Here is a 19100-nt window from a genome sequence, read left to right as displayed (position 1 = left end):
GCGTCACTTCCGTGTAGTGGAATCGAGTTAGAAAATGTGCAAATAAAAGTCCCTCAGCTGGTAAACTATAACTTTTAAGTTTTTTCCACAAAAAGCCATTTAAACTTGATATAAATAAGACGAAATAAGCGTTAAAAATACGAAAAATTTGTATGTGCTGTGAATATGCCAACCTTAAAAAGTGAGAAAATTGTAGGTTACTTGCAAATCTAACGTAATGATTTAGCAAATAGTGATATCAACTACAGCCTAACATTTCTGTTTGGTTGTGTAAGTGAATAACTAAAAAATAAGAAAAATAAAAAGTAATCGTTATGAAGTAAAATAAACTTTCAGATCCATGAATGGGTGGTTTCTAACTCATTATAGCTAACATTATCTAATCAACGACATTTTCTATGAGCAAAAACAACAACCCCAGAAGCAACTGTGCATTGAAGCATTTTTACCAGTTAATATGTGACAGCGTTTCCAAGTGTTGGGTTGTGGCTGGAAGGGCATTCACTGCTTAAAAACACATGCTGGATAAGTTGGCAGTTCATTCCGCGGTGGCGACCCCTAATTAATAAAGGGGCTAAGTCGAAAAAGAAAATGAAAAGGAAATGAATGAGTGTATGTAACATAGCCTGCACAATCTTTGAGCAAAGCTGGGTGGTTACTAAAATAATTAGTGATGCAGGCCTAATATTCATGCTTTTCTTGTGTGCAAACGATTGGCTCACAATTTAACAAAGTTGGAATTCAATTGAAGATTTAGTCATTTCAATGTTAATAATAGTCTTAAACAGTGTCAAAATATTAAACAACTTTGATAAAAATCTCAAATACACTTAGAAACGGCAGCTGTTACTGTACCCTTACACAATGTCTGTAGCTTATTTAAAGGGTCATTGATACCTAGCTACTATGTAGAAACTTGAATAGGATCACTTTCCGTGTTCGCGTGGGTTTCCTCCGGGTGCTCCGGTTTCCCCCACAAGTCCAAAAACATGTGGTAAATTATAGGTGAATTGGGTAAGCTATATTGTCTGTAGTGTATGTGTGTGAATAAGTGTGTATGGATGTTTCCCAGTGATGGATTGCAGCGGGAAGGGCATCTGCTGCATAAAACATATGCTGGACAAGTTGGCGGTTCATTCCGCTGTGGTGACCCCAAATAAATCAAGGGACTGAGCCAAAAAGAAAATAATGAATAAATGAAAGGAAAGGATTACTTTATTACTGTTTGTTCTAGTGAGGTATTAATATGGACCCTTTAGGGTCTAAGAAAGGTTGACTTTTCTGAGTGTAGAAATGTATAATTGCAAGTTAATGACCCTCTTTTGCTGATACAAATAGACTAACAACTTATGTTTGTTATTTTGCTTTGAAAAATAATGGCCAAAATGAGCACCATGTTAAATGTTAAAAAGCACTAGACTTTAGTCAGCAAAGATGGCTTGATTGAAATGTGCTCTTAGCCACTAATTATGTTCACCTGTTGCTCATTAAGACCTTTAAACAAGACCTCTGACAAACAGAATAAACTTCCAGTAGTTCATCTTTTGGTTAACCTGAAAGTCAGAGGATTCTGCTGCAGTTGCTTTCATCCTTAACATCTTAAAAAATAAAAATGTTTGCTTATGAAGAAGATGCAGCCACTCACCAGGACATCATAACACCCAAAAACTTCTCCAGGCTAAACCTACCACTAACCCCTGGAAGAATCCCAACATTTATCATTCCTCCAAGGTTATCACTGTCTCCTCGTCTGGGTCTTCAGAAAGGAAAAGAGGAGGATACCCGTGCACTGATTTCTCCAGAAAGCCCAGAAGAACAGTCTCCAAGACCTCGCTCAACCAAATCTCCCTACATTTCAGCCAAATTTAGTTTCACTCCTAAGATGAAGCTGAAACGTTCGCAGAAATCTACCCCAGAGGATCTCTCAGACCCTTCCACGTGTGCAGCCATGTCTCTGGAACATGTTGGGAAGGTCACCACACCTTATGGCTTTCGGACCTTAGCTGCTAGTCCTCAAGTCAACAGGAGGGAATCTTTGTTTCACAAGCAGGGGCGATCTGTGGAGAAGAAAGGGCTGGTGGATTCTTTGGTTTCACCAGCATCAAGCTTGACATTGAATTCTGCAAGCAAGAAAAACCGTTCAGCTAAAAAGATGCAAGATGGCACAGATGACTGCTGTTCTCCTCGGAGGTCCAAAAGAGAAGGCCTGGAGCGGCTTCTGAACAAACCATTGACTGTCCTGAAGAACCTTACTCCCAAAGGAAAGAGTCCTCATCTAAAACTTAAGGTTTAGGAGGAGTTGTAATTGTTACAGCCTTTTGCAATGTGCTTGTTTTGACAGAAAATAATTTTTTTTAAAATGTATATTTAAAAAATAAAAGCATTTTAATTACAATCGTTTATTTTTATTTCTCCAAGTGAAATGCTAAACATTGGCTTGCATTAACCTTAACTCTTGCTTTTAAAACCTACTAAATTATCAGTCTCTATCAAGAGTTTTCAAAACCATGTATTTGCAGTAGCCTTTACATTAGAGTTGTGCAGTTAAACAGCTGTGAAATGATGGCATTTAAAACAACCAACATAATGGGAGTCCAACAAATCTGCAGGGAGTCATTTCAAAATTAATGGATATTAAGTTTGTGTATATCTTTGCTATCACAGCAGCCTTCGGTTTTCGATTTAAAGGAGATCTAGGCATGTTATCCAAGCACACTTTGTAGCAGCCACATGAGATTGTTTTCAGTGAGGTTCTAGCATGTGTATTCAGAAATCCCGGATGAACAGATCATCCTTATTTTGAGTTTTTAAGTATGAATAATATGTTTTTGTTCTTTTTAAATTAAAATGTCCATTTTTTTTTTTTTTTTTTTTTAACATTTGCACTTTTACTTTGTGCATTTTTTTTTTTTTTGAAAGGTAATGGAAGCACAACTTCTCTTATTCAATAAACGGGACTATAAAATGATAATGTCTAAGGTGTTGACACTGCATTTCTTGCATTTAGTTAATTCACCCAATAATGAATTTTGACATTTACTCTCTCTTTGCTTGTTCCAAACCAGTTTGATTTATTTGGTTGAACAAGGCATTTTGAGGAAACCTGAAACCATTGACTTTCATAGTAGGACAAAAAGCAATACTATTGATTATGAGATCAGCTTTCTTTAAAATATCTTTCATGTTTAACAAAAGGAAGGAGCTCAAAGTTTAGAACCAATTAATGGTGAGGAAAATGCATATGTCTTGTTGCTGTGATGTGTCTCTTTAAATTCAAGGTAATATTTAGCATTTTAACTTGTGTAAAGACTGCAAAGGCGGCTGGATCAAAAATGAACAAAGAAAGACCTTTGGGTAAAAGCAGCTTTCTGTTCTGTTGTCTAAAGCTGTTCCTTGAGTGCCACGGGTCCTAGATCTAAAGGTTTTTAAACTCATTAGACTTCAATTGTGTTGTATGTTGAGAGACAGGATTTGTGTTCTCACAGCAGGACTAGACGCTATTGCCTCAATCCCTTCCAAGGGATTTACCTTCCAGAGGTAAGAAAAAATTGTTTCATGAAGTTTACTCCTTTTTTTTTTTCTCTCGGTTGAACACAAAACTATTTTGAAAAGAAAGTTGGAAAACAGCCATTGACTTTCATAGTATTTCTTGACCCTACTAAAGGAAGTCAGTGGTTACTGGCTAAGATTCTTCAAAATCTCTTGTGTTCAACAGAAAAAAAAATAACTTAAAAGTTTTAAAGCACTAAAGGGTAAATAAATGGTAAATAAATGTAAAACTTTAGGTGAACCATTCCTTTAAAAGGCCTACAATTTAGCTCTTACTCTAAAGTGCCCTTCAGATTTATTTCTGTTAGGAAAGTAGCAAATGTTTCAAGTTTATCCAACAAGTTTTGGAAAACCAAAGGGGCTGGACATTGCATTTTGCCATACACAGTAGTCAACATTTGAAGAGGATCAAAACCTTTCATTAAGGTAGTCCTAAAACTATTGAACAACACCCATTCTTTTGCTCTAGGATGATTTTTAAAAAGCTTTATGATTGACTTCAAATGTTGACTACTGTTTATACTATGCTCTCACAAAACTATTACTTAAGACGCACAGTAGCTTAAAAAGAACACTTTAACCTTATTAGATTCTAATGTGTACACTTTAGGTATTAATATAGAGCACATGTGTCAAATCCAGTTTCTGGAGGACCACAGCTCTGCACAGTCTAGTTCCAACCCTGCTTCAACACACTTAAGCTGCGGTCACACAAGAGTTTGTGTGTGCGTAATTCGGTCGTACAGCACAGCGAAAAGAGGCAGGATTAAACAAGGTGACTAGACATTAAAAAAGCGAGTGATTGCTCCATGTTTTAAATTTCTGTCCAGAGATGTCATGTTTTGATCCTCGATTGGTCTCACGCAGTCATGTGATGCGATTTCGCAGGTCAGAGTTCACCAAGCTTTAACTTTGCACCGCAGCAACCTGTGAAACTTGACGCATTACCTTGCGTTTCCGGTTTGACGCATTCACGTGCGTATGAATGGTGTGACTGCAGCTTTACCTGTGGGTTTCAAACAAGCCTAAAGTTTGATCAGGTGTATTCAAAGCTAAAACACAGGGTTAAAGCTAAACTGTGTATAGTTGCGGCCCTCTAGGAAATGGATTTGACATGTGTGAAAGGCCAGGGGTGGGCAATCTCGGTCCTGGAGGGCCGGTGTCCTGCATAGTTTAGCTCCAACACTAGTCAAACACACCTGAACATGCTAATCAGCGTCTTCAAGATCATTAGAAATCTATAAGCAGGTGTGTTTGATTAGAGTTGGATCTAAACTGTGCGGGACTGAGTTTGCCCACCTCGGACACAGACTCAGTAGGTAAAACCATGTACAATTTTGAAGAGCCTCTGCCCAAGTGACAGCTATTGTACTTTTCTTTCTGATAGTGTACTGCTCTTTTATATACTGCATCAGATTAGTCAGGTATTGTGCATATACAAAATCTTTAGTCTTCCACTTTTCATCTCATCCCTACATGAACACAAGACTTCAAACGTGGCATTTTGGTAAGAAAACCAAACATTTCCGCCCTTTTTTATTAATATCATAGTCCTTTAACATAGTTACAATCTGTTTTTATGAAAATAAGTCAGTAGAAAGAATTCTTTAAAAAGTCCATCAAGCCGAGTCCTCTGTTTGTACTCTCCTGCTTTTCGCGTCTCTGTGCGTTTCAAACAGGAGATAAAAACCGGCAGACCCGCCGTAAAGTCTCGGGATCCACTCTGAAGAGCCACATCATCCAAACAGGACAGAGCATCAATCTTTATTTATGATGGGCACGGGATTTATGAAGGTCTGTTCAGCATGAAAAGATAAAAGGCTTGAACCTGAAGACCCTTAATCTGCTTTCCAGTATTCCAAAACGAACCTCTAAATGCAGTAAAATCTTGAATCGGTTTAAGATCCCTGTACTTCATGTTACAGTCTGGGTTCATTAGTTAGTGGGTAATCACTCTTTGAAGCACCTTGCCATTCATTTTTGTGGGTGGGCCGTCGAGGAGCATTGAGTAAACCTCTTCTTTAAGGCAGTCTGTCTTGTTTGCATGTCAGTCTGTGCCAGCATGGATCTTGATTTTCTCCACAGCGCCCTTCCTGACACTTCACCTAGCTCTCAGGCCTGAAACAGCCAAAGGGGTCGAGTGGTTAGAGAAAGCAGAGCCCAGTCTTCCAGGCTCCAGTGCATCGAGTCCAGAGAAGAGTAGAGTCCCGCCCCTGCAGCCAGGAGAGTGTTTTGGGCGGGCTGCCTCTGAGTGGCTGGAGCAGATGATTGGCAGGTAGTCTCCAGTGACGTCACAATCGCAGAGGGGGCGTGGTTATGTTGGGTGTGGTTGGCGTGAAGTCGAGGGTTTTTCATCTCAGTCGCTGTCAGATCCGACTGCTGAGCCTTTCCTTTTCCTCTTCGAAGCTTTGGGTTTGGAGTCTTCTTCCTCCTGAGGGGAATCAAAAAAAGTCTCCTTAAAGTTGCTGTATGCGCGTTTTTGGCTCTTCTAAAGCATAAAAACGCCATATGTTAGCAGTCTCATGTAAAATTACTTGTATAGCCTGTCTTATGTGTATAGTAATAGCTCTTATAGCTCTTTGTTGGACAAAATAGCTATTATGTCCAGTGTTGTGTTTGTATTTATGAATATTTAGCACCATTGTCCTGTGAGACACGACATTTCATTTCTCTGTATATCCACACATGTAGCGGAATGACAGTAAAACTTGACTTTACAATTAAGAAACAAGCCAAGTTACCATCCTTGTAATCTGAAAAATCATTGCTAGCTAGTCAACTAATGTTCCTTGAAAATGTGAATTCCAGTCATTACCTTCACTCACAGATGATTAGCTTTTTTTATAATATGACAGTGGTATTAATAAACTAAGTTGAACAGCATGCAATACACTTTTTAAAATAAAAACATCTGTCCTATACAATTATCTTACCACAACATGCTCTTACTTTCATTTTTGATATGGTAATTTCAGACATTTATAGTATAAGAGTCTCCTTGCCATGACATCCCTACTTGGCATCAGTCTCAGATGAACACAGTTTTAATCGTTTGTTTGTGGATGAACAGGTTTCGATGTCAGTGCTTAAGTGTGAGGCTCTGGCATAATTGTTTCATAATATTTAATCTAAAATACTCCATTTGGTAGTACAAATAATATCAGTAAAACCCAGTTTCTGTACATTGTGTGCAAACAAACATCTTTAGTACAGTAGAATTAGATTTTAGTACATGCTAAAAATGTCTGATGAACATTATATATATTATAATATTAATACATATACATGTGGTTTAGTATTAAGGCATTTAATGAAGTGTTTCTTTAGGCTAATGTTTTTTAAACCTTAAATTCCTTCATGTTTATAAGCGTGTTCCACAGGAGTATACAATAAGCTTATTTATATAATTATCATTTAAAATATTAATAAGTTATCCTTAAACTAAGCTAGTTGATTTAGTTGGCTTAAATTTTATAAAATTCATTTGACTAAACTGCTATGCATGCAGAAAGCTGAAAGGCAAAAGACTGAATATAAAACTTTATCAAATTTGCTGTCAAAATGCACAATTCTGGGCTGATGATGACGTGCTATGAGTGTAGATTTACCGAAGCACTGCTGGACACGCTCTCCTCTTCATTGCAGGGTTGAGGAGCTGCACCTTTGCGGGATCGTGGTGAGGACGCTGGGGCTTTGCGGCGGGATTTGGGTGGTTTGGAGGAATCCTCATACTCCTCAGCCAATGAGAAAAGATCACTAAACCTGAAAAAAAAAAATCATTGACTGGTATTATTACCCCCCAATACACCCCCCCACTCTCCTCTCACTTATACTCCTTACAATCACTGCACTGTTTATTCACTTATTTGAACTGTACATACCCACTGCACATAGACATTTGTAATTATGTACACACTGTACATATACATTTGTAATTATGTTTATCTATTTGCACACTTCTGATTATTATTAGCAACCTGTACATATATTCATCTATTGTAAATCTATTCATTGCTAATACAACCTGTATATAATGTTGATAGTGACTATAGTTTTTTTTATAACTTATACCTGTATCCTGCACTTGCTGCTATTGCACTGCTGGCTAGGCCTAAACTGCATTTTGTTGCCTAGTACTTGTATATGTGTAATGACAATAAGGATGAATCTAATCTCATCTAATTAGGAGTGTAATGGGACACGTATTCATACATTGTTTTACATAACTTGTTGATTTAACCACTGCATGTGTGAAAGTAATTTTAACAAATCAATTTATTTCTTAAATCCCGATGTTTTTGTCTATGTTGTTTTAGTTAATAATAATAGTGCCTTTTAAACTTAATTCTCAAAGCACTTTACACTAAAACAATATACAATGATAACAGAAAAATGAGTTATCCAGAGGATAAAACATTATATAAAAACATAAAACATGTTATAAACATTGTGAACATGAAACCAATCAGAAATAGATATCCACCTCACAAATATGCAAGTCTAATATAGCTTTCAGGGATACTTTAAAAACTTTAAATAGGTAAGTGAGATCCAGAGTTTTGGAAGAAGGGAAAAAAGCAAAAGTTGATGCACAAATAAAACTTCTTTATATATTTAAGTGTGACTTCAATACTGTTGTAGGTACATATAGCAATAACTGTGTCTCAAGTATAAACATACCTCATTTTGTGGGCCTCATCACAGCTGGCCTGAACATGCTGTAGGGCCTGCAATATGGGTGTCTGGGAAAAAACTGATGCAAGAACAATTTACAGATCACTGTTTGAATAAATCTGAGCAGTAAAATAGGCAGCAAATCTCATTTGGTGAAGTTTTAAATGTGTTGACTAAAGGTGAAACTCACAGTTATTCTTTGTGTTGCTGAGACTGAGTCTCAAACTGTCCAGATGTTCCAGCATCTGTTCCAGGGTCAGCTGAGCCAGTTTACTGCTGGAACTCCTCAAACTACACAAAAACACACAACTCGCATATGGTTATCAGTCAAAATGACTCTACCTTTATAACCTTCGATATGACAACTTCCCAACATTGCACACCATTATACCTCGTTTGAACACACAATAGACTAGGGCTGCACAATATTGGAAAAATCTGACATTGTGATATATTGTTTTTCTGTGATATATATTGCAATATGAATACATTTCACCAGATGGCTTGAATTGATTGGGTTGATTTTGTAAGGGCGTGAATCATGTATACAAACTCTAAGCAAGAATAATTACAACAGAACAAAGAAAAAGGTAAAAAAAAAATAAAAAAAGAGAAAAAAACTATATATACACAGTATTTAGACAAAAACTTACAGCAGTGTAACATAACACTGAATAGTCTTCACTGTAATAATAGTTCAGTAAATGTATTCTTAATTAAATGTATGTTTCTGTCCTTGAATGCTTTTAACTCTCTTGAAAAGACTTATAACACATGCAAATGATAGTTTCACTTTGTTATAGTTATACTTTGCAATGACTCCACAAATCTCATGTATTCTCAATTGACGATCAACTATAAACCCAACTCAACACCGCATGTCCTGCATTGTGACTATTGCGGACACGCACATTGTGATACTGATGCTCAAACAATATATTATTCAGTCCAACAATAGAATATTTTACTTAACTAAAGAACTGTAATAATAGATTTGTAAAATATATCAAAGGATTAAATCTGGGGCGCTATTACAATACTTCTTAAAACTATACAACTTACTAGTCATGACAATCTGTAGGTGGAAAACCAAAATATCACCTACTGGCAAGATCTTTGTGTTTTCATTATACCGGTTAACTTCATAGTGCAAACATTCAAATGTTTTTCATTTTTCTCAAGGCCTATAACCGACCCTACAGTCAATGTGCTTCAGCTTGAACCTGTAACCCTTGTGTCCTCATCCCCGAGGCCTTCAAAACCCACATTTCAGTTCTGAGGTCACAAGAGGGCGTTAAACTAGCTCAAGGGTTGCCATTACCTCTGTCGTTTGCGAGGCATGTTGTTGTTCTTAATGAGCAGGGCTTTAATATGTTCTCCCAGCAGGTCATCGTGTTTGGCTGTCCAGTGCCGGAGGATGCTGGTGGTGAACTGATCCTCCTGGTGATACGGTCGACTCAACACCATCTTCACCATCTCCTCACTCGGCCTTAAGCACAATGAAGAAATATTATAGATGCACAGGCTGACTGGCTAGAAATCACAATCAGCTTTTTTTGTATAACTTCAGCTGACTTTTGTTCTAGACTTGAAAACAAAGCATACTGAAATGATTTTATAATACAAAGTGCATAAAGTGAGAATTAACATGGACCAGAGATTGAACTGGAGCATAGACAAACTAACACCCATGGAAAAACCCATTTCTGCATCTGCTTCAAAGTAGTGTGAATCAGAATTTGCTGAAGACTTTTATTACAGCATGATGATAGTATTTTCAAGTGAAACAGAATATTGAGTAGCGGGCGAGGCTTAATTTTCACTCGCAGGATAAAACAAAACAGTTGAAGGGGTGTGGCTAATCATATTTTGCCCAAGCCTTCAGCTGACATCATAACATGACTATCTGCAGGGTTTCTGCAGGTTTCACAGAGTTAAATTTAAGACTTAAAAACTATAATTTAATTTAAGACTTTAAAAAAACTATATGTAAATCTATGCACAACAATTGGTCTAGGTCAATGTCCTCCGCAGTAAATACATAGAGAACTTTTAAACAAATGTTACTGCCAAGGAAAACAATTCAACTATTATGCAAGAGTAAAAATTACTGTTTAGAATAAAAGTTTAAAGTTTTGAGATTTATTGTTGGTGAGTGCATGGGTTTTGGCTAGATTGAGTAGCAATACAAGAACAAAGAAAAATTAAGATCTGTTAAAAAAAGATTTAAGACCTACAACACAATATTTCAGTCAATTTAAGACTTTTTAAGGCCTTAAATTTAAATTTTGAGATTTAAGACATGTTAAGACTTTAGGAATCCCTGATCTAACAATGTGCTTGATTAGGGCTGTGCAATATAGGCAAAAGAAACATATCGCAATTTTCTTGAACAAGATTGCGATTTCGATTTTAATAACAATTTTGACAGACATTTTACATTGTGAATCTGAAACATATTTCCAAATTAAAACTATTAGATCTATCAAAAACCTCTAACAGATGTCTTAAATTGACAAAGTTCATAAAAAAATAAAATCACCTAGTAAAGGTGTAACAAATTGCCTATAGAACAGACCTATGGGAAAACAAATAGACTACTGTGTGCATGTGTGTGTGTGTCAAACTCAAGTAAAGCTCCAATGGTCTGCTTGGCAAAAAACAACAACCTGTGAACGTAAAAAAAAAAAAAAAAAAAAAAAAAAAGTACACAACTACTTCTGATATTTGATCATGCATAGATCGTAGACCTCTTTGTGCAGCTGCTGTGAAACAGGCCGTTCACATATCACGTTGTTTTATATAGGCCGTGCACATATCATGTTTGTATCAAGTTTGTTTATTTCCATTGAGGAGCGACGCTTGCATAATACAGGTGCGCATCAGACAAACATAAAGCACCCAAACACAGTGCTTTTTAATATCCTCCATAAATAAAACTTGTTTCAGAGCTGCAGCAATGTTTTGTCAGTTTGTCATTCTCTGAAAAAATGATTGATGGTCGCCTAGCAACAACAAAGGACCACAAATCGCATTGACAATGTTGAGGGAAGCGATGGACCTTGCATTTTCCACACGTTTTTAAATGCGATATGTGAATAACCTGGTTCTGCAATAAATCAGCCTTCCTGTATCCAAAGTAATCACAAACCACAGATGTTGATTTTGCTGAACTCATCATTCCTGTTTAAGCACTGCAGGCTATTTGACAGTCTCCTGTTCTTGTGCTCCGTTTAGTCGCACTGCGTTATGATTGGTTCAAATAGCATACTGCAGAAAATTGTGCTGTAAGGCGTGCATGTTTAAATTGCAAGCCTTATGCTCGATTATGATTTCTAGCAGAATGTCTTGTATCAAATACTGACCTTCAAATATTTCATACTTTTCAGATTCTGTGATAATATGAACATTAAATAAAAACATTGTACAGATATGACTTGGGTGTTCGGCTGTTTTTCAATATAGCTCATGTTTAGGTGATGCCTTTTAGGTTAAAGTCAAATCCTTCTTTTTTTTTGTATTTTAAAATTATACAAATCCATATTTTTTAATGAAAAGAATACATAAATACTGGAATTTGCAGATAAACCAAAACTGTAAATCACTAAGAAAAATGACAAGTATGTCATTAGCCAAGATTAACAAGCATTTGTTTTAAAAGACTTACTTTTCTCTGCGCAACTGCAGCAGCAGACATGACAGAGCCTCAGGATGCTCTGTGAGTGAAGAGACAAAAGGGTTATGGGATCTGTTGGTGACGTTGGAGTACACGTAGAGTGAACATGTGTGTCAGGGAAGAGTAATGTTCACCTTTGTATTTGAGGTGCTGTAAAATGGGGATGATGGTCTCCAGAGGGATACTGTGTGCCAGGAAAAGCTGCCATGTGCTGTACTGCTCAAACGTCTCCCAGTCCAGAGACTGAACTGTAACACACAGCCAAACACAGCAAAATGAGAAGCCATAGAGAAATGCAAATTCAATTCTGTCTGTTTCTTTGATTTTCTGGCGCAACAAACACGCAATAAAAAGATTTTTGCTGGTTGTTCAAAATGAGCTGAAACACAAACTGTATTTCGGGGACAACTTAACTGTTTGATGTTAAATCCACTTAAATTTGTTAAAATAAATAAGTTAATTTATGTTAGGACAACATGAAGAAATTGTGCGGAACCCAGCATTTTTTTTTCTTTTGAGTAGAACTGGGCAAAAAAAAAAAAAAAAAAAGATAAATATTGCACTACATTTCAGATACAACTCCTGCTTAATATAATGTTTACGAATCAAAGTGGAACCAAATGTTGACACTCATTTGCACCACAAGGACTATGTATCCACTTGTGCAAATCATACTCAAAAAGATTTTAGATTTCTGTACATGCAAACAAATCTCAAATCAAAAGCAGTGATGTTCTCCAAGTCACTGACAAACACTGAGCCATGCAATCCAGTTAAAAGACGATACATGGATTTACCAAAGAACCAGTAAGTGCCCCATAGTTTTTTTTTATGGTTTTACCCATAATAATGATGATTTGAACCGCATTAGGAATGACGATGTTTAAATCAGAATTAAAAAATTGTGAAGATGTTCTGTTTTACCATTGATTTACATCTGAATCATATGCTCAAACTAAAAACAAGTAATAATAATAATCAACTAGTTTATTAGCCATTACAACATGCAGAACAAAATTAATTCAGTAAGAAAAATTTGGTCACACTTTACAATAAGGTTTCGTTAGTTACTGTATTTACTAACATGAACTTATGATGAACAATACTGGTACAGCATTCATTAATCATAGTTCAATCTTTACTTATGCATTATTAACATCCAAATACATGCTTGTTAACATTAGTTAATGCACCGCAAGTTAACAAACTAACAATGAACAACTGTATTTTCATTAACTATCGTTAACTAACATGAGCAAATACTGTAATAAATGTATTGTTCATTGTTTGTTCATGTTAGTAATGCATTATCGAACACTAACTAATTATTGTAAAGTGTAAACAAACTATTTTGTTATGAAAAAAAAAACAGCCGAACGATTTCAAATTTACTCACATACTTACCATCATAAAATATAAAGGTAGTGTTTGTCATGTTCTGACAATGAAAGAGCCATTTAAATGAACATTAAACTTTACCTTAAAAGCAAAAGTCTACCATTAAAATATCAATTCGGTTTCATTTTAGAGTAATAATTGCTGACATCAAATTAAACAGATTTTTTTTTTCTCATATCGCCCAGTCCTAGTGTAATAACACAATTTGACCTTAACCTGCAATCCCTGAACTTACTGAGAATGTTGAGGACTGAGTCTTTACGAAACATGACCAGATTCCCCATCATCACGTGACACATAAGCTCCTGAAGCTATGAGGCAAAAACAAGAGGACAAAGTTATTTGAAATTTCAATGAAAAATCATCTTGAATATAAATCACTGCTAAAGTTATATATCTGAAACCTGTGCTGAGTCAATGACAGCCACGATCATGTTGAGGAGCTCGCCACTACGAAGAGTCTCATCTGGAAACTGTACGACACAAACACACAGAAAGACTAAAGGCCTGTTCATATCAAGACACAAAAAACACGTTAAAGTCACTGAAACTCTGCTAAAGCAATCTGTTATAATCAGACAAAACCAATATTTGAATGCCATTAACACATTTTTAAGATGTTCTGATCTTTTTTCTCAATTACACTGCAAAGAAAACTTCCCACCCAATTAGATTTACACCCAGGGTTTCCACTCTAAGCTGCATGTTAAACTCTACCTGACTATTTCTGACTAAAAAGCTAAATTTCCATGATCTATAATGAACAGAAAAACAGGCAGCTGTTGTGTTGAGCACTATTGAGCATCTATCCATCCATCCATCTATATATGTAGAGTTTCGTTGCAAAACCAGATATATCCATTTTGAGAAATGTGTGTTATTTGACATTATTATTTAGGACATCAACAGTGAAGTTCATTCACAATTTTTATACATTAAACTATTACTTAAGCTCAGTGAAGGCCAGGAACACAATATTTTCAAATCCAGGATATTTTTTAAAAGTAACTTTGTTCATAAATAGTTCCTAAAGTCAAAAAACATGCCAAAATGCAACACATTAATCTTAACATTGTCAAACATCTTAAATCGGTTAAAAAAAACAATACATCATAAATATATGGAATAGTATATACAAAGACTGATTAATAACAACAGAATTCTAAGTTAGATTTGGCCAGAACGTGCATAACATAACATAACTTTTATTTATTTATTTTTTTCTATTTCACTTTTAATTGTTTTTGCATATTGATTAAAGTTACTATAGTTATTTAGTGAAGAGCAGCAAATGAATCTCTCATTGTGTTTTGTTTGATAACAGAGTTGTTAATGTAAGAATACACAGATCTATAATGAAGCATTCGACTACTTTAATAACTGTTTGTGCTCATTTAAGAGAAAATTAGTTGTGTTTAAAATAAAACACGCAGGACGGAGCAAAAAAAAAAAAAAAAACACCTTGCAGACAGGTATCTTTTGATGGGGGAGGAGCGCAGGAAAAAGGCGGTATTTCCATAACCCCGGAATTCTTCTTGACATCAGCGGAGACTGACAGATGCAGGATAATTTTATCTTGGTCCACTTTTGTAGCGTTTTATACATTTTTGGGAAGTTGAAGGCTACATCTTCATCTAATAGTGTTCGGCATGACACAGACCAACATTACTGGCATTACTGAGCAAACTCGGAGCACTTTACCCGCGGCAACTCTCTTCACAGGGGATGCTGAGCTCACAAAGCATCCTGATTGTTCTATAACTGTTATATCGCACTTTGTAAAGAAACTGCTCTGGCAGATATCGCGTTTTGTGAAAAAATACATTTTGTAGCAGGCCTAAAATGTACATTCTCAAATGTTATTAATAGCAGCAATTCACACAGAGATTAAGGTGCATCTGAACAGTGATTTCCAATAATAAAATCCAAATGTCAAAAAAAATGCCATTTAACGCATTTTGCAACCAAACTCCTCATATGTTTATGATTATTATTTTTGGCTAATCTCTTTATTAATCCGGGGTCGGACACAGCGGAATGAACCGCCAACTTATCCAGCACATGATTTACGCAGTGGATGCACTTACAGCTGCAACCCATTTCTGGGGAACATCAATAAACACTCATTCACACTCATACATTATGGACAATTTTCATGTATAAATACAATTGAAACAAAAGTTCTGTAAGTTTCTTGGTTCTTCTATTGCAGGTCTATTAACTCTGATGATACAAGATTAAAAGATTCAAGTCAGGTGTAGCTGAGATCCTGTTTATGTTTGCTTATCGACTTCTATCCATGAATAAAAAAAATAAAAAAAAACTACTTTAAAGTGCTTGATTTATCTAGATTTTTAATTTTATTTTATCAATTTACCAATGTTTTAGATATTTGGGTTAACAAAGAACTTGAATTGAATTTGAAAAAAATCTGTTATTGCCTTTTTTGTAAATATCATGATTTGTGTTCTGAAAATGAAAAGAAATTCTTAGAAGTCAATAATACCTCTGACAAACCCAAACAATCTTTAATAAATGCATTTCAGGTTATTTTACTTCATTAAACATGCTACAGCACACACTAAATAAGAGCCTAAAATGAGATAGATACTGAATACGTTCGGGATTTCTACTTTAAAAAATCTTTGCATTACAGTGTTAGTATTATCCAAATTGATCAACAGTAGATCCTACATGATAAATTTATTCAATTAACAATGATCCTGACTCTGTGATCCGTGCTGAATATGTAACAGCACTGCATATTGACTTTCAAGCTCAAGTTCATTTCACAGGACTGACCAAAGTGCTGTTCATATTTCAAAATAAAATAAAAAGACCAAATAAAAAAGCATAAAAATAATGCAAAGAAAAACGACTGAATACACTTAAAAATGAAGCATTGGAAAGAAACAATATAATAATATTAAAAGGCCAAGCTAAATAGTTATGTTTCAAGGAATGATTTAAATATCGAAAGTGATGGGGCCATTCTAATCTGGGGCAAAGTGTTCCATAACAGAGGAAACCAGAACAAAACCAGAACTGCTGCAGCTTTTAAATAGAGGCATGATTTAGTTGCACTCTCAAACAGCTTATTTTGTCAAGAAAAAGTGACTAGCAGAGGAAACAAACCCAAACAAACAAAAACAAAATCAATAACTAGCTTTATCTCTGAACTGTTTAGTGTTGTCTGATAAACCCTGCAAACACAAAAGCAATTACCTCTGAATAGATGGAGGGGGTCAAGTAGCACAGTAGTCTCACGTCATCCTCCTGACAGGCCTTCATGTCCATCATCAAGCAGGTGTGCAGGTCTCCCAGAGCTGTAGCCTGAGCGAACGACTCGTACAGGCTCATCTTCCCTGATGCTGCTTTGCTGTAAAAAAAAAAGTCAACTATGAAAACACCAAGCTTTCACAGCACAGAACTCAGGACAAACTAAAGGAGAACAACCATCTATAAATGACTAAATGTCTTCATCAGGCACACAACAAATCTCCAGCTTTCAGTAACCATTGTCTGCGTTCGAAGATTGATTTCTCAAGCAATTTTTCACCACAGCTCTAATAACAATTCTGTATCGATTAAGATGTCCTCAAAATGCATCACTATTCCCTCTTGAATGGATTCAGAATTTTTACTGTTTTTAACAGCAGATGGTCATGTGTGCTTTTGGTACCACTGATGGGAATAATGGTGAAATAAATAAGCATCATTACTAGGGGAATTACTTTTTTTCTTCAGTAATGAGTAATCAAATAAATGTCTGGTTCCTGTTACAACACCAATACCAAGATTAAACTGCAGTGTTCAATAAATTATATATAATTAGCAATTGACTTCACTGGTCTGTCTACCTCCATCTCGGTCTAAACTGCTCTGGTGTGTGTTGTGGGGGAAGTGGGGCACATTTCGAATAAGCATTATCATGTGTGTGTTGGGTGTGAGACAACCACATAACTGATGAGGATTGGCTATAAATGCAGGTGATACTTTCGCAGGAATAGACGTAGGGGTGGGCAGTAATCAATCCACCAGAAGTGTTTTACAAGACACACATTCTGGCATGCTTTTCAGTTTGCATGTGAGCTCCACCTGCACAAATGTGTGCATGTGCAAAAAAACGATTCACTTCCTAAGAGAACTCATCATTTGAGTCATACAAAAGATTCGTTCAAAATTAACGAATAGTTCAAGAACAACCCATCACTTCACGCAACATGAAGGAACATGCAGCCCTAATATTGCTAATGCTGTAACGCATCACATTTTTATTTGAACCTGAGAACCATACACCAAGTGTTAGTATTAAATGATTAATGCTTAATATTTGCTTAATCAGCATTTAATCACAGTACTCTGAAACTATCTCTCTCTCTCTCTCTCTCTCTCTCTCTCTCTCTCTCTCTCTATATATATATATATATATATATATATATATATATATATGTGTGTGTGTGTGTGTGTGTGTGTGTGTGTGTGTGTGTGTGTGTCGTCATTCATTGTTAAAATCCGTCATCTGCTGTTAAAAACTAAGCTCTGAATCGATTCAAGACAAAATAGCAATGCACTTTGCAAATCCAATAACTGAAAGCCAAATTGAAATCAAAGCAGAATTTAACAGGCCTAGGGTCTCACTTACAAATGTAACATGCACACAAAACCAGGACAGAAATGCGTGTACGCCACTTTCCACACAAAAGTTGGGCTCTATAAAAAACTTGACAGGAGGATGTGCGCAGCTGTAAGTAAACTCTAAGTAAATATATTTAACTTGAAAACGGACTTAATTGAACCACTTTAAATCACCATATGAGGCATATTCATTCATAAAAAATCTTTACTTTTAGGAAAGTTTATAAACAGTTTTTATAAGCTAAATTCTACACAAATTTTATGAGACCCCTATTTTAAACCTGGCATAATACAGACTGGCCAAGCTAATTGGAATTGGCCCCATTCTATACATTTTCAGACTTAGCACTAAACATTTGCGTCTACCTGGCTTTGAGGTAGTACAACAGGTGATATCCGATTTTGGGCTGTTTCTGGTAGAGCTCAGCGAGCAGGTCCAGCAGAACAGAGAAGCCACTGTTGTCTTCCTGCATCTGACACAAGTTCCTGAAGATCAGACACACCGGCTTACAGACAGACTCCTCCAGTGACCTGCAAACACAAGCGCACACACAGATACACACAGCAACCTATTAGCCTTAATCAGCATTAAGAAAAATGAACGGGGCAACATGGGAAGTAGGAGCAGGACACAATGCAGACAAGAACCAAAAACAAAAAGTTAACATCCTACTAGACGGGAAGTCAGAGAGAAACATACTCTTCTGTGATCTCCTCAGGCAACACATCTCCTCTGAAGTGACTCTTAAACAGTTCAGCCAGACAGGAAGCCAGAGTGGACATCTGCTCAGAGTCAAAGTCCTCCTAAATAAAAAAGAAAAATACATTTGTATGCCAGCCATATTGAAAGTACAAACTAAAATGTTTTCAACGAGCAAACATCACCTCTAAAATGAGATCCACAATTTCCTGCATGACCTCACAATGTGTTTCTGTGTCACTGAGAGAGAAAGACCAGCACAAATCAGGCTTAAGCAATAGAGGCCTTCATACAACTACAATACTATCATTAATCCTGTGTCTCACCTCCCCTTCTGCAGCTGCAGGACCCTTTCTTTAAGTGCCTCGTCCAATTGATCAACAAATGGAGTGATGTCAGAAGGTTCGTCAATGTACGTTTCTTTGAGCTGATGAAATCTGAACTCTCGTTTTTTACCTTGGGATA

The 19100-nt window shown here is 36.1% G+C and overlaps 1 protein-coding gene across 2 annotated transcripts in view; it reads right to left on the bottom strand.

Annotated features, from left to right (window-relative positions):
• Positions 1-5037: 5037 nt before the first annotated feature.
• Positions 5038-19100, bottom strand: part of ints3 (integrator complex subunit 3) — a 33769-nt gene continuing 19706 nt past the window's right edge. Inside the window, exons 16-29 of one of the 2 annotated variants that reach the window (NM_001044932.1) lie at positions 18962-19091; positions 18821-18875; positions 18636-18739; positions 18302-18466; positions 16523-16676; positions 13702-13770; positions 13533-13608; positions 12034-12147; positions 11891-11939; positions 9545-9712; positions 8414-8514; positions 8230-8302; positions 7158-7311; positions 5038-5980 (exon numbers count right to left, since the gene is read on the bottom strand). In NM_001044932.1, the coding sequence (NP_001038397.1) occupies positions 5906-5980; positions 7158-7311; positions 8230-8302; positions 8414-8514; positions 9545-9712; positions 11891-11939; positions 12034-12147; positions 13533-13608; positions 13702-13770; positions 16523-16676; positions 18302-18466; positions 18636-18739; positions 18821-18875; positions 18962-19091 (1487 nt within the window). In that variant the 3' untranslated portion in view covers positions 5038-5905. Of the gene's footprint in view, positions 5981-7157; positions 7312-8229; positions 8303-8413; positions 8515-9544; positions 9713-11890; positions 11940-12033; positions 12148-13532; positions 13609-13701; positions 13771-16522; positions 17396-17515; positions 18467-18635; positions 18740-18820; positions 18876-18961; positions 19092-19100 lie in introns of those variants that run through there. The other variant, XR_015516011.2, reaches the window with a different exon arrangement.

This window comes from Danio rerio, chromosome 19 (genome assembly GCF_052040795.2).
Source record: "Danio rerio strain M-AB ecotype USA chromosome 19, GRCz13ab, whole genome shotgun sequence".
NCBI classification, from domain to species: domain Eukaryota; kingdom Metazoa; phylum Chordata; class Actinopteri; order Cypriniformes; family Danionidae; genus Danio; species Danio rerio.
Note: the sequence above shows the minus strand (reverse complement) of the source record. Positions and strands in the feature narration are given on the sequence as shown.